The 11,347-nt window shown below is 40.5% G+C and overlaps 2 protein-coding genes across 2 annotated transcripts; both read left to right on the top strand.

Moving 5' to 3' along the window:
- The first annotated feature begins 483 nt into the window (after positions 1–483).
- Positions 484–2,750, top strand: gnrh2 (gonadotropin-releasing hormone 2). The gene is made up of 4 exons (XM_052077312.1): positions 484–1,216; positions 2,080–2,230; positions 2,324–2,407; positions 2,553–2,750. The coding sequence occupies exons 2-4, from the start codon at positions 2,096–2,098 to the stop codon at positions 2,589–2,591; spliced, it is 258 nt and encodes an 85-aa protein (XP_051933272.1). The 5' UTR covers positions 484–1,216; positions 2,080–2,095; the 3' UTR covers positions 2,592–2,750.
- A 1,016-nt stretch (positions 2,751–3,766) lies between these two features.
- On the top strand, positions 3,767–9,394 carry zmat1 (zinc finger matrin-type 1). Its single transcript, XM_052077311.1, has 7 exons — positions 3,767–3,943; positions 6,114–6,220; positions 6,303–6,386; positions 6,548–6,683; positions 6,794–7,042; positions 7,207–7,297; positions 7,551–9,394. The coding sequence occupies exons 1-7, from the start codon at positions 3,805–3,807 to the stop codon at positions 8,485–8,487; spliced, it is 1,743 nt and encodes a 580-aa protein (XP_051933271.1). The 5' UTR covers positions 3,767–3,804; the 3' UTR covers positions 8,488–9,394.
- Positions 9,395–11,347: the final 1,953 nt, after the last annotated feature.

Here is an 11,347-nt window from a genome sequence, read left to right as displayed (position 1 = left end):
TACAATGCAGTGAGGACCGGCGGCATGGTAGGCCCAAAATAATTGTCACTCATTCTTGTCCGCTTTCAAGTATCAAGTACAACTTTATTGTCAAATGTATACAGCACAGATGAAATTTCTTCCCTCTCAAGACAACATACAACAAGTGGAGCCGCTGCGGGTGCCCGCGCCGCATCAAAAGAAAAGTTAACATTAAATGACAAAATTATAGATCACGCAGTCCTCTTGTGTGGTCTTGAAGGGTCTTCAACTGATGTTTAATCCTTCAAATTCCCATCAGATATATTTGTGCTTTTACACTTCTTTATTATTTGTTTTCCTGAGAAGTCCCATTTAATTTTTTTTTTTTTACTTTCTCAATACAGGCATAGTAGGTGTTCTAAACTGTCAGCATAAGAACTACTCAAGTCGAGAATATTTTTAAAAATATTACTTATTATTATACTAATATTATTAAACTTACTCCAGCGTAACAAATCCTATCGGCGCAGCGGGTGACTTTTGACTTTGATACCTGGCACCATCATTTCATTTCCACATTTGTACAGGAAATCTAATTGAAGAGGGAAATTGTCTGCGGCCTGGCTAGCGGTCGACCATGTTTGTTCCTCTGCCGTCCGCCTTCCGATATTGGCCTGGCAAAAGTAAGGTTCAAGGCTTGAGTCATCAAGATCAAATCCAAAAGAGATGGATTGCTCTAAAATCTTTAGGTCTTATCAAAAATAGATGTGGACACATTTGTGTTTGGAATGATACTAAATTAGGAGGAAAAGGGCCATTTGAAATGACGTTTAAAAAAATTACATCTTGAAAGCACAGTTTTCATAGTAATTGTTACATGATTTTTTTTTTCTTGTAGAGGGGTGATTCATACGTAAACACCTCAGCCCCGGTGGGTGTCACTGCTGTTTGCAGATGATAATTGGAATTATCCAGGTCCGCTTCACCTTGTGCCCCCCCCCCCCCCCCCCCCCCCCCCCACAGATGTTAATTTCTCCCCTTGGGAGGGAAGGAGCATTGGTGTCAATAAGGGCGGGACGAACATTAATGTGCTGGTGGGTGATGGAATATAGGCAACGTGTATATATAGTACGTGAAAAGCATCTGTTCAGGAAAAGCTCTGTGAAATTACTGAGTAACAGAAAGTTGAGTCCGACACCTTTGGAGGCGCTTTCAGGCAAGATCAAGTGAGAGTTAAGACAAGCAGATTTAGGAGGTAAGGCTGTGATATTTTGACAATATTTTATTCATCGGCCTATTTTATTGTGAGAACGTAATGTAATGTGTCGAGAAGCATGTAAATTGATAATAATTGCCCATGTGCCAATGTTTAAAAAAAAACAAATTCAACAAGACGAGTCCAGCTGCTTTGCTTTCAAACCTTTATGGATTAAGAAAAAACGAGATTTGGGGGGGGCGCATTTGTATTTTGTTTATTTATTTCTTGGTATTGTGGCAGCATGTTCAAAAGACTTGGGCAATGATGCTATTTGGTCCGACATAAGAATAAAAACTTTTTGAAATGAGAGCGCCCTCAGTAAAAGGTCAAGGAAACGGCTGTCAAAGTTGGAATTCCAAAGAAAGAAATGACGTCTGATCCTCATGTTACGAGAGCAAAGCGTGTAAGCGGCATTCTTTCATCCGATCAATCTCAATACATTTTTGCGATTCCGTGACTTGCTGTGTCGCAATGATTTGATTTCTGTGACTCATCTCGAAATTGGCTCTCAAGAAGAGAAAGTTCGACATATCAGCATTGTATGAAATAATTTAGATCATTTTTTCATTAAATTTTGAAGTGAATTATACCTTTCTCAATGATTGTCATTCTTTTTCTTCACCATTATCATGGCATAAATTATTGGGTTCTTCTGTCTTTTAATGGGGCGTGTGGCATTCCATCGGAATTATGTTTCAGTTCCTTGTCCTGTGATGGGCTACTTTGCATCAAATCTGCAAAAAAAATATTGTTAGTCCTCCCAACGCTGCTGAAGCTCCATTCCCACAATATAAATGAATACCAGTATTATTGTCATTTTTCATTCAACCGACGTGACTCCTATCCATCTTTGCTCCTAGGTAAATAAAAGCTATCATGAGTGTATCTCGGCTGGTTTTGCTGCTTGGACTGCTTCTCTGTATTGAAGCTCATCTGTCCAACGCCCAGCACTGGTCTCATGGTTGGTATCCTGGAGGCAAGAGGGACCTGGACTCTTTTGGCACATCAGAGGTCAGACGCAGTGGTTGTGTGTACCCACCAAATTTTTGTGAGTGCGTGTGATGGACCCATTTTGTATATATGAACCTAACATCTAATTTTCAGATTTCAGAGGAGATCAAACTATGTGAGAGGGCGGATTGCAGTTATTTGAGACCACCCCGGAGGGGTATTCTAAAGGGCATTATTGTGAGTGGAAACGGCCAGTTCACTGGATTCAATGCAAATGATTTCATTTTAACAAATGGAAAAAATGAATCGGGGCATTAATGCTTTTATTTTTTTTATTATGAGTCTATTGTGCTGTAACTCACAAAAATGGCTCTCTTTACAGTTGGATGTCTTAACCAGAGAGCTCCAGAAGAAAAAGTGACAGCTTGCAGCAGCCTGACTCTACTCTTCTTCGTAATAATTTTGAATTCATTTAACGCAATGTGCGCTGTTGGCTTCAGCGGAAAGATTTCTGGCATTCAGTGATCAGTTAACCTGTGTTCAAAACATGCCTTGAAATAAAGATTTTATTTTGATATTATATGTCGTCTTCAATTTGCGTCCGCTGCAAGGTCACAGAAGGTGATTGGTTAATTTGCTCTTCATGTACGGTTTCAAGAAACGCTGTGTGAACGCTTATTTAACCTAGATTTCTGCATCCTCATATCTCATATCAAAATGTGATATGAGCCTCATTTAAGTAACAGCAATTAAACAAAATGACATGTTTTTTTTAAATGCAACATGTACAAATCATAACATAGGGTGGGAAAAAATGTCAACCTTTTTTAATAAATGCTTGAGCTTTGGGCAGCAATAACATCAGGCTGTCATGATGAATGTTTTATTTGTTTTTGTTTGACATCAGTGCAGATGTTGTGATTTAGTTTCGGTTTGTTTTTCTGTCTCCCGTTTGTGCCTTCCATCCATGATCTGAGCCGCTTATCAAGACGGAGTACACCCGGTCAGGTCATTTGTCTCCCTCACCCCACTTGTGTTAATCAATCACGCCTTTATAAGTTTGTATTTAGCAACCAGGTATTCATTCTCTGTTTATTGACTAATGTTACAGTTAATGCTGTATGTCACTCTGTACCCCTTGTTTTTTGCACTTTGCTAATAAGTATACAGTATATGAGCCTGCTAAACCGTACCTTGATTTGCCCTTTTTTGATAAATACTTTTGATTTGCCCTTGATTCGCTTATTTCCATCTTTTGTCTGAACACCTCCACGACAACAAACATGTCCCAGGTAGGTTTTGAAGAAGAAATGATTGGGTCGTGCCAGAACATCTTTTCCTACCACGTAGTGTGTCTTCAGAAATACATTTGGCCGAAAGTTACCATGAGCCTGAGCAATGGTAGCTCCTGATTAACTGATTATTCTTATTAGTAGTAGTATTAATATTGTTATTAAAAGTAATATAATATAATATTTTTTTACGATTACGATTAGGGAAGGTCAGCCACCATGCATACATCTTATTGGGAACTATCTTACTCTATCGGCTGCAGGTATTGCATTGCTTTTTGTCTCGACGACAACCAGCTCTTCGAACTCAGCACGCCTGCGCGTCAGTCGGGGCTAAAAAAAATGGACTTCCCGAACGCCAGTGCTCCGCAGTCTGTGGAGTCTGGCGCTCAAAATAACATTACTAGTGCCCCTTTAGCGATTTCCACCACAGAACCTGACAAAGTAATAAACATTAAAACTGATAGTACCCTGATTGGAGGTGAGTCTTGCCTGAAACGGGGCAATTCAGTCGTGTGTCATGACCGGACGACCGACGTTAGCTTTCTTGCTAACAGGCTAGCCGCATCGCATTCAGAGGCATAGCTCCTTTAGCTACAACTGCTAACGTCCATATTTTGAACTAGCCGAAGCAAGGAAATCTGAAATCACCCCGTCAGAACAGAACAACGAAACGCTAGGGCAATACCAGGAAGGGCTTTGATAAAGCAAAAAAATAAAAATATGTCTTCACCGTTGGCTCGCGGTGTTAAAATTTGCCGTTTTTCTCTCCAGTCTGTATGACAGAGAGCAGGCCCATTACTCAGCTGATGGAACAGTAAAAAAAGTCAACATGCCTGGGCTATTGGTAAAAACACCGTAACTTTTTGGTTTGTGTGATTAAAATAATATCTCGAGCTGTTGTGTCAATGAGATTAAAATTCACTGATCGGATTTAAGACATTCTAAAGCTTTATCGGCGTTCCAATGACATCATTGAGGTGTAGAAGCCTGATCAATCACTTTGGAATAGTTAGCTTTAAATCGCGACAAATCGTGGTAAGTACCCTATCCGGTATGTCTCGGCCAACATCCAAATGTATTAGATTTAATTCAGAACTTATTTTACCTGGCACTTTTTTTAAGTGACGCTTATCCTGCATTTTTACTGTGCAAACCCAGTTTCCAACATAATCAAGTGAAGTGCTAAGAAACTCGATTTCAGCACTAAGTTCAAGTAAATGATAACGTCAACAAAAGGAGTTGTGCAAACATCGGTGTTTACTTTTCAATTGCGAGCTAATAATAGTGTTTCGCAAATTAATGCTATGTCTGATATCTTTTATTCATCATATCTATGTATCCCAGGGCATATACTGGTAACAGTGATTCGCAATTTTTGGTACCCTGTAACACAATTTATCAATCTTTGTGACCTTTTCTTAAAAATGTAAAAGTTAAGATCAAAGAAAAAAAGACATTTAAAAATAGCTGAAAACCATGTCTACAATATTAGATTTTTAAATAGAATCATCACATGCTATTTTAGTTTTCTTCTGTGCGTTCGTGACACTGTCATTCACAAAACTTTCAAATATGTTTGACATTGTGCCAAAAGTACATGGGGGTTCCTAAGTCTATGTCATGTTACCAAGACTCGAGTTTTAGGAACGGCCAAGGTGGTAGTAAAGACTTCCACTCTGCTGTGGTAGTCTTCTCAGACCATTGTGACATCACACTCATTTTTTACTTTTTGTGTAAAACGTTTTATATATATATGTATATGTGTATGTGTGTGTGACGAGTGAGAATATTTACAGCCAAAAGTCACAACGCAATAATACCAAGCGAACCGTGATTTAATTCATTTACAGTATGTTTTATGGCAAGTAAATTTTAAAATTTGAAGAACTTGCACGTGAGGCATAATGGGTCATCCACAATTACTTTTAGGTGTGTCAGAGTTACAAATAATAACAGTTTCCCATTGTTAGGTTTCAATAAGTGTGTTAGACTAGAGTACTGGCTTTTCATCCCTTTACATCTAGTACCACCTAAAAAAAACACAAACTCCTCGTACCACGATTACAACGAAAATTAAAATACAGTAGTGTAGTAGGCCCAAGTGATCATTTGAAACGAGGTAGTAGCTTTACTCATAAAAAAGTACATGTAATACTAATGTAAGTCACATTATACACAGTTTGAACTGTGAGTAATGATCTCCCCCTAAAAACGTAATTAAAACATAGTAACTATTTGATACAAGTTGTTTCAAAATCAATATAAAAAAACAGTTGTATAAGATCAAATATTGTACTATAAAGGGAAATACAACCAAACGGAATTGAACAAATATGCCATGTTGGATTAAAAACATGTTTAAGTCACTGAAACATGCGCAGTTCGAACATGTAATTAAGCGATTCTTTCACTTACCACTAGAGGGAGCCCACCCACCACTGATACCACATTAAGAATAATAATCGAGGATCTCTCGTAGTTTACGGTTTCACTGTTGGAATCAAATGGAGCCCAAAGGTATGTTCTATTATTTGCATTAGTGCAGTGATTAATCAAGTGGAATTGAATCAGTTTTTCATTTATGCATGAGTAACGGCAGTCTCTTCACGTTGTTGTTGTTCAAGCATTTTTTTTTTTTTGCCATTCAGCCAATGTGAGTGATGAGGAACTCCTGAAAGGTCTCCTCACCGACCAGCATTGCCATGTATGTGAAGCCGTGCTGTTATTTGAGGCGCAGCGACTGTCACATTATGAGGTTTGGGACATTTCTTATCCATGGCGCATTGAATCGCGGCCCATGAGACCTCATTATATTATCTCTTACCATTCATTTGCAGGGAAAAAAACATGCCCAGAAGTTGAAACTCTACCTGCATAACAAGAGGGATGAACTGAGGCATACAGAGTCTGCCGGACTGCTGGTTAGCGCTTTTTTTATATTTCAGCCGTGTAATGTCGTCTGTCTTGGGGAACTGCTATTTTATTTAATCTTCACAACCCAACTATATCATAACAGAAAAGTCTTACATACATCAGTGGAAGCACGTGCGACAGAATCTGATGTTCTCTTCTAATTTTGCAGCACCGCATGCCGTCTGACAAGGACCGTTTCTGTGAGCTGTGCAACATGGTGTTTACTTCTCCCGTGGTAGCAAAGTCACATTACGAAGGCAAAGTCCACACGAAGAATCTCAGGAAGCAAAGTCCTCAAAAGGCAGGTACGTGTACATGAGAGGAAAGGCGAAATATTTCGAAGCGATGGCGCACTGTGATATTTGAATAAGGCAACTGCCAGTGAAGTTGAATTGATTCCTTTTCAACCTAACAGCGAATAACGCAGTGGTCAGTACTTTACCCAGACCTGTGGTGGACTGTGCTACCGAGGACCACGTGTCGGAATCAGGGGATGTCACATCGAATCCAAATACTGCCAGTTCGGATCCAAACAAGTACTGCGTCTTGTGTGCGGCCTCCTTCAATAATCCGCAAATGGCGCTGCAGCACTACAACGGCCGCAAGCACCAAAGGAAGAAGGCCAGACAAGAGATGTTGAAAGAGCTCCCGGATGTTCAAGAAGGTAACGCGGTGCAAAGCAGGATGAACACAAACACACACCTCAGGAATCGAAATCCAAATATTTTATTTTAAACGGGATCTGAATTAACCGAGATGGTTGCAAGCGGCGTGTCTCAGATTTTTTTTTCCTACTTCCTTCATTCCCACCTCATTTGTTTTCTGCAGAAAACGCTCTGACGTGTGCCATATGTAATTTGCAATTGAACTCCGTTGAGATGTACCAAGCCCATATGCAGGGGAACAAGCACCATGCAAGGTAAGCTTGCTATATAATTCATGAGACTTACCACATTTATTGCTGTACTTTGTCAATTCAAGAGTAATGATCCATAAATAAAAATCACCGGATCACTCCCAACGACTTTTTGACCGACAGAGGCCTGTGTCTTCAAAGCCTTGTAACATTTTGGCATCCCAAAATAACAAGACTTGGATGAACGAGACTATCCACAAACATCAATTGGGTACACCGCCCCTGTTTACCAACCATCCTTCTGTTTGTTCACCAGGGAGAGGAAGGTCTTCAAACTGTGCAAAACCCGACAGAAATCCTACAGCACGTTTGCCGATGAGCTTGCACATTACATCCAAGTCCAGAAAGCTCGCGGACTCACGCCCAAGATTGGCAGCAATCTATCGAAGAATGAAGCGCAAAACGAAGATGATCAATCAGAAGAAGTAGCGGATGTACAAAAGGGGCACATGGCTCAACAAAACCAGACTCTGGCCAATTTTTCTCCCACGTATGACCCCCACCCACGCTACCGTGTCCCTCACTTTGGTGTAGAAGGTTTCCAACCTCCTTACGTGGGCCCTCCCTGGCCGTCCAGGGGTTGGGACTGCGATGGTCCTCCATCTTTCCAGCACTTAAGGCCTTCGCTGGAATCCGCTGCTCGACCTCTGAAGAGACGAAGAAAGTGTTCCAGCTCCTCCTCGTATTCTACCTCATCATCTTCCTCCTCCTCGTATTCCTCTTCCTTTAGCAGTGGGGCAAGCGACAGCGATGCAGGTGAACGCAGGCAAAGAGAGAGGAGGAGGAACAAAAGATCCAGGAGGGAAAGAGGCAGACGATCAGGAGCTGCAAGCTCGGACAAGGCGAGGCGCAAGCAACAAAAGAGAACAAGAGATAATTACTCAGAGGAGAGGAGGAGAAATGATGTTGGGGAGTCGGGGGACGAGAGAAGACAAAAGCGCAAACATCCCAGCAAGCAGAGACGGCAAGTAAGGAAACGAGCGGCGGAAGAAGATCAGGTGAAGAGCAGCGTCGTGCCAACAGACACGATGGAGACTCGAGAAGAAACCGATGCAAATGTTGTCGAGCAGAGTGACAGACCGGAAGACCACGCTGGTGTGAAATGTAGAAAAGAGAAGAAGAAAACAAAGGAGATCATGGACAACAGGACGGAGGAGGAGAAGTTGTGGGATGATTCCATTCTTGGCTGTTAAACCCAAGAAGAGCATTTAATGTTTAATTATTATAACGCATTAACATAATTTAAGAGCAAAAACTACTCATCTCTATAATGTGAACTGCAGAGATCTAGATAATTAAAAAAAACAATCTGTTTAAAAAAACTATTAGCAATTTATGCTAGCTGACTAGCCAGGTTTGAGCTCCAATTAACTTATTCTTCTATTGACGTCCTTATAAGCTACTTTTGTCACCCTCGTACGAAATTACATTTGATCAATTTGCACTTTCAGTTATTACTGGTTTGAATGTTCCAAGTAATTTTCATGACAATTGAAAAGAAATAATCTGGCAAAACCAATGTGTCGATCAGGTCTTGTAATGCCATTAGCAGCCTGCGGTGGGCGCCATTGAGTTGGGGAGGCCACATGTTAAAAGTTGAGTCATTTCGTCTCCCTTAAGAGGCAAACCTGCAGCTGGCGTACCCTTGTAAACAAGCTCATATGTGTGTCACCACGGAATGGCGATCTTTAAATGTCATGAAAAGGCGAGCTAGTTGTTGGAGAGATGCTGGTCTCTTTGCCGGCTACTGTCGAGGTGGCCTCGAGCAAGCGATCTTCACTGTCCTCCCAGCTCGAGCGGCGCAAGGCAGCAAGGCTCTGTGCGCATCTCATTCCGAATCTCCTTTTCATGCCTGCACGCGAGTGATGTGTTTCGATGTGTGGCATGCAACACGACGTATACTTTGGAGTGCCATTTGGATTTCCCCCCCGAGGGATGATATTACGTAAAATAAGTACAATTAAAGTATGCTTGCATAGTAAACGGTTTTTTTTTCTTTATAACAAAAGCGAAGACAACAGAGCTGCGTGGATGTGTGTGCGTGTCGTTTCCCCTTAAAACTAAATGTTTTAACTGAAGCGGATTAAATGATTTCATGTTTCTGTTCGTATTTCTTTACTGTGTGTCTTGTGTACAAATTCAGGAGGAAGCAAAGCATTTAAAGCAGGCACAAATCGAATGGAAAACAAACAGCTGTCAATGATAAATGATACGTCGTTGTCAATGCACAAGAAAACGGCTCATCACAAGTTTTAAAACTGCCTCGGTACAAATGATAAAATGTGCATGTTAAAAAAGGTAGACCTAATCAAAATGATGAGCAGCAGAACAGTTGCTTAAATGAACTGCAATTAGGTGAAAGCAGCGTCTCGACGAATGCTGATTTAACCCCCCGCCCCCATTTCGTTTGGCACTGTGATGACAAAAATTGAAATTCGAACATCGATCAATAATGGCGTGACGCGTAACTAGCTCATCAAGATCTCCTGTTTTCATAGAATTATGTGCTGTCGTTCCCTGTCTTCAGGGGCGGCCCACATCCTCTCGCAGAAGAGACCACCACACACATATCTTTGAAGATATTTATTTCACAGGAATTAGACTGTTGTAAATTAAATCCGGGCCAAGCTCGATCACATTAAAACAAAAAGCAAATAATGTGTCCCAAAGGACCAATCTGATTTGCATCACAAATGCTAACTATTTTCAAGTGCTGCACTAAAATCCGTGAAAAACAAGATGCATTTGCAAAAAGTAAAAACACTGCACAGTTTGAGCCAACTCCTTTGTTCAAATATAGCCTAAATATTTAAGGCTGCCGTTCTTTCAGTTCGCTTTGATGAAGGATATCATGGAAGCTGGGTTTTTAGGCCTCGGCTGAGCCCGAGGTTAGGCACCTGAGACCACAGAAGTGCAACCTGCGACTAAAACAACTTTTGAGTTCGGTGATACATGTTGGTAAACTGTAAAGTAATGCGTTTTAGAAGAAAAAAAAGACCATGTATAATAAGGCGTTTTTAGCCGAAAAAAATGACAATGTATAGCAAGGTGTTTTTGGCCGAAAAAAAACCCCCGACTACAAATAGTAAGGCGTTTTTAGCCGAAAAAAACACAGACCATGTATAGTAAGGAGTTTTTAGCCGAAAAAAACGACCATGAATAGTAAGGCGTTTTTAGACGAAAAAAACGACCATGTATAGTAAGGCGTTTTTAGCCGAAAAAAAGACCATTTATAATAAAGCGTTTTTTTGCCGAAAAAAAATGACCATGTATAGGAAGGCGTTTTTAGCGGAAAAAAACGACCATGTGTAGTTAGGCGTTTTTAGCGGGAAAAAACGACCATGTGAGTAAAGCGTTTTTAGCCGAAAAAAAACGACCATGTATAGTAAGGCATTTTTGGACAACATTTTTAGCCGAAAAAAACGACCATGCATAGTAAGGCGTTTTTAGCAAAAAAAAACCCGACCATGTATAGTAAGGAGTTTTTAGCAAAAAAAACCCCGACCATGTATAGTAAGGAGTTTTAGCCGAAAAAAACGACCATGAATAGTAAGGCGTTTTTAGCCGAAAAAAAAACGACCCTGTACAATAAGGTGTTTTTAGCCGAAAAAAACCAACCGTGTGTAGTAAGGCGTTTTTAGCAAAAAAAAAACCCCGACCATGTATAGTAAGGCGTTTTTAGCCGGAAAAAAAGGACCGTGTATAGTAAGGCGTTTTTAGCCGGAAAAAAACGACCCTGTACAATAAGGTGTTTTTAGCCGAAAAAAAAAAAAACGTGTGTAGTAAGGCGTTTTTAGCCAGAAAAAAACCCCCACCATGTATAGTAAGGTGTTTTTAGCCGAAAAAACCCACCATGAATAGTAAGGCGTTTTTAGCCGAAAAAAACCCGACCATGTATAGTAAGGCATTTTTGGACGAAATTTTTAGCCGAAAAAAACGACCATGTATAGTAAGGCGTTTTTAGCAAAAAAAAACCCCGACCATGTATAGTAAGGAGTTTTTAGCAAAAAAAACCCTGACCATGTATAGTAAGGAGTTTTAGCCGAAAAAAAC

The sequence above is a fragment of the Hippocampus zosterae genome, chromosome 9 (assembly GCF_025434085.1).
Source record: "Hippocampus zosterae strain Florida chromosome 9, ASM2543408v3, whole genome shotgun sequence".
Classification (NCBI taxonomy): Eukaryota; Metazoa; Chordata; class Actinopteri; order Syngnathiformes; family Syngnathidae; genus Hippocampus; species Hippocampus zosterae.
This window is presented reverse-complemented; position numbering and strand designations above follow the sequence as displayed.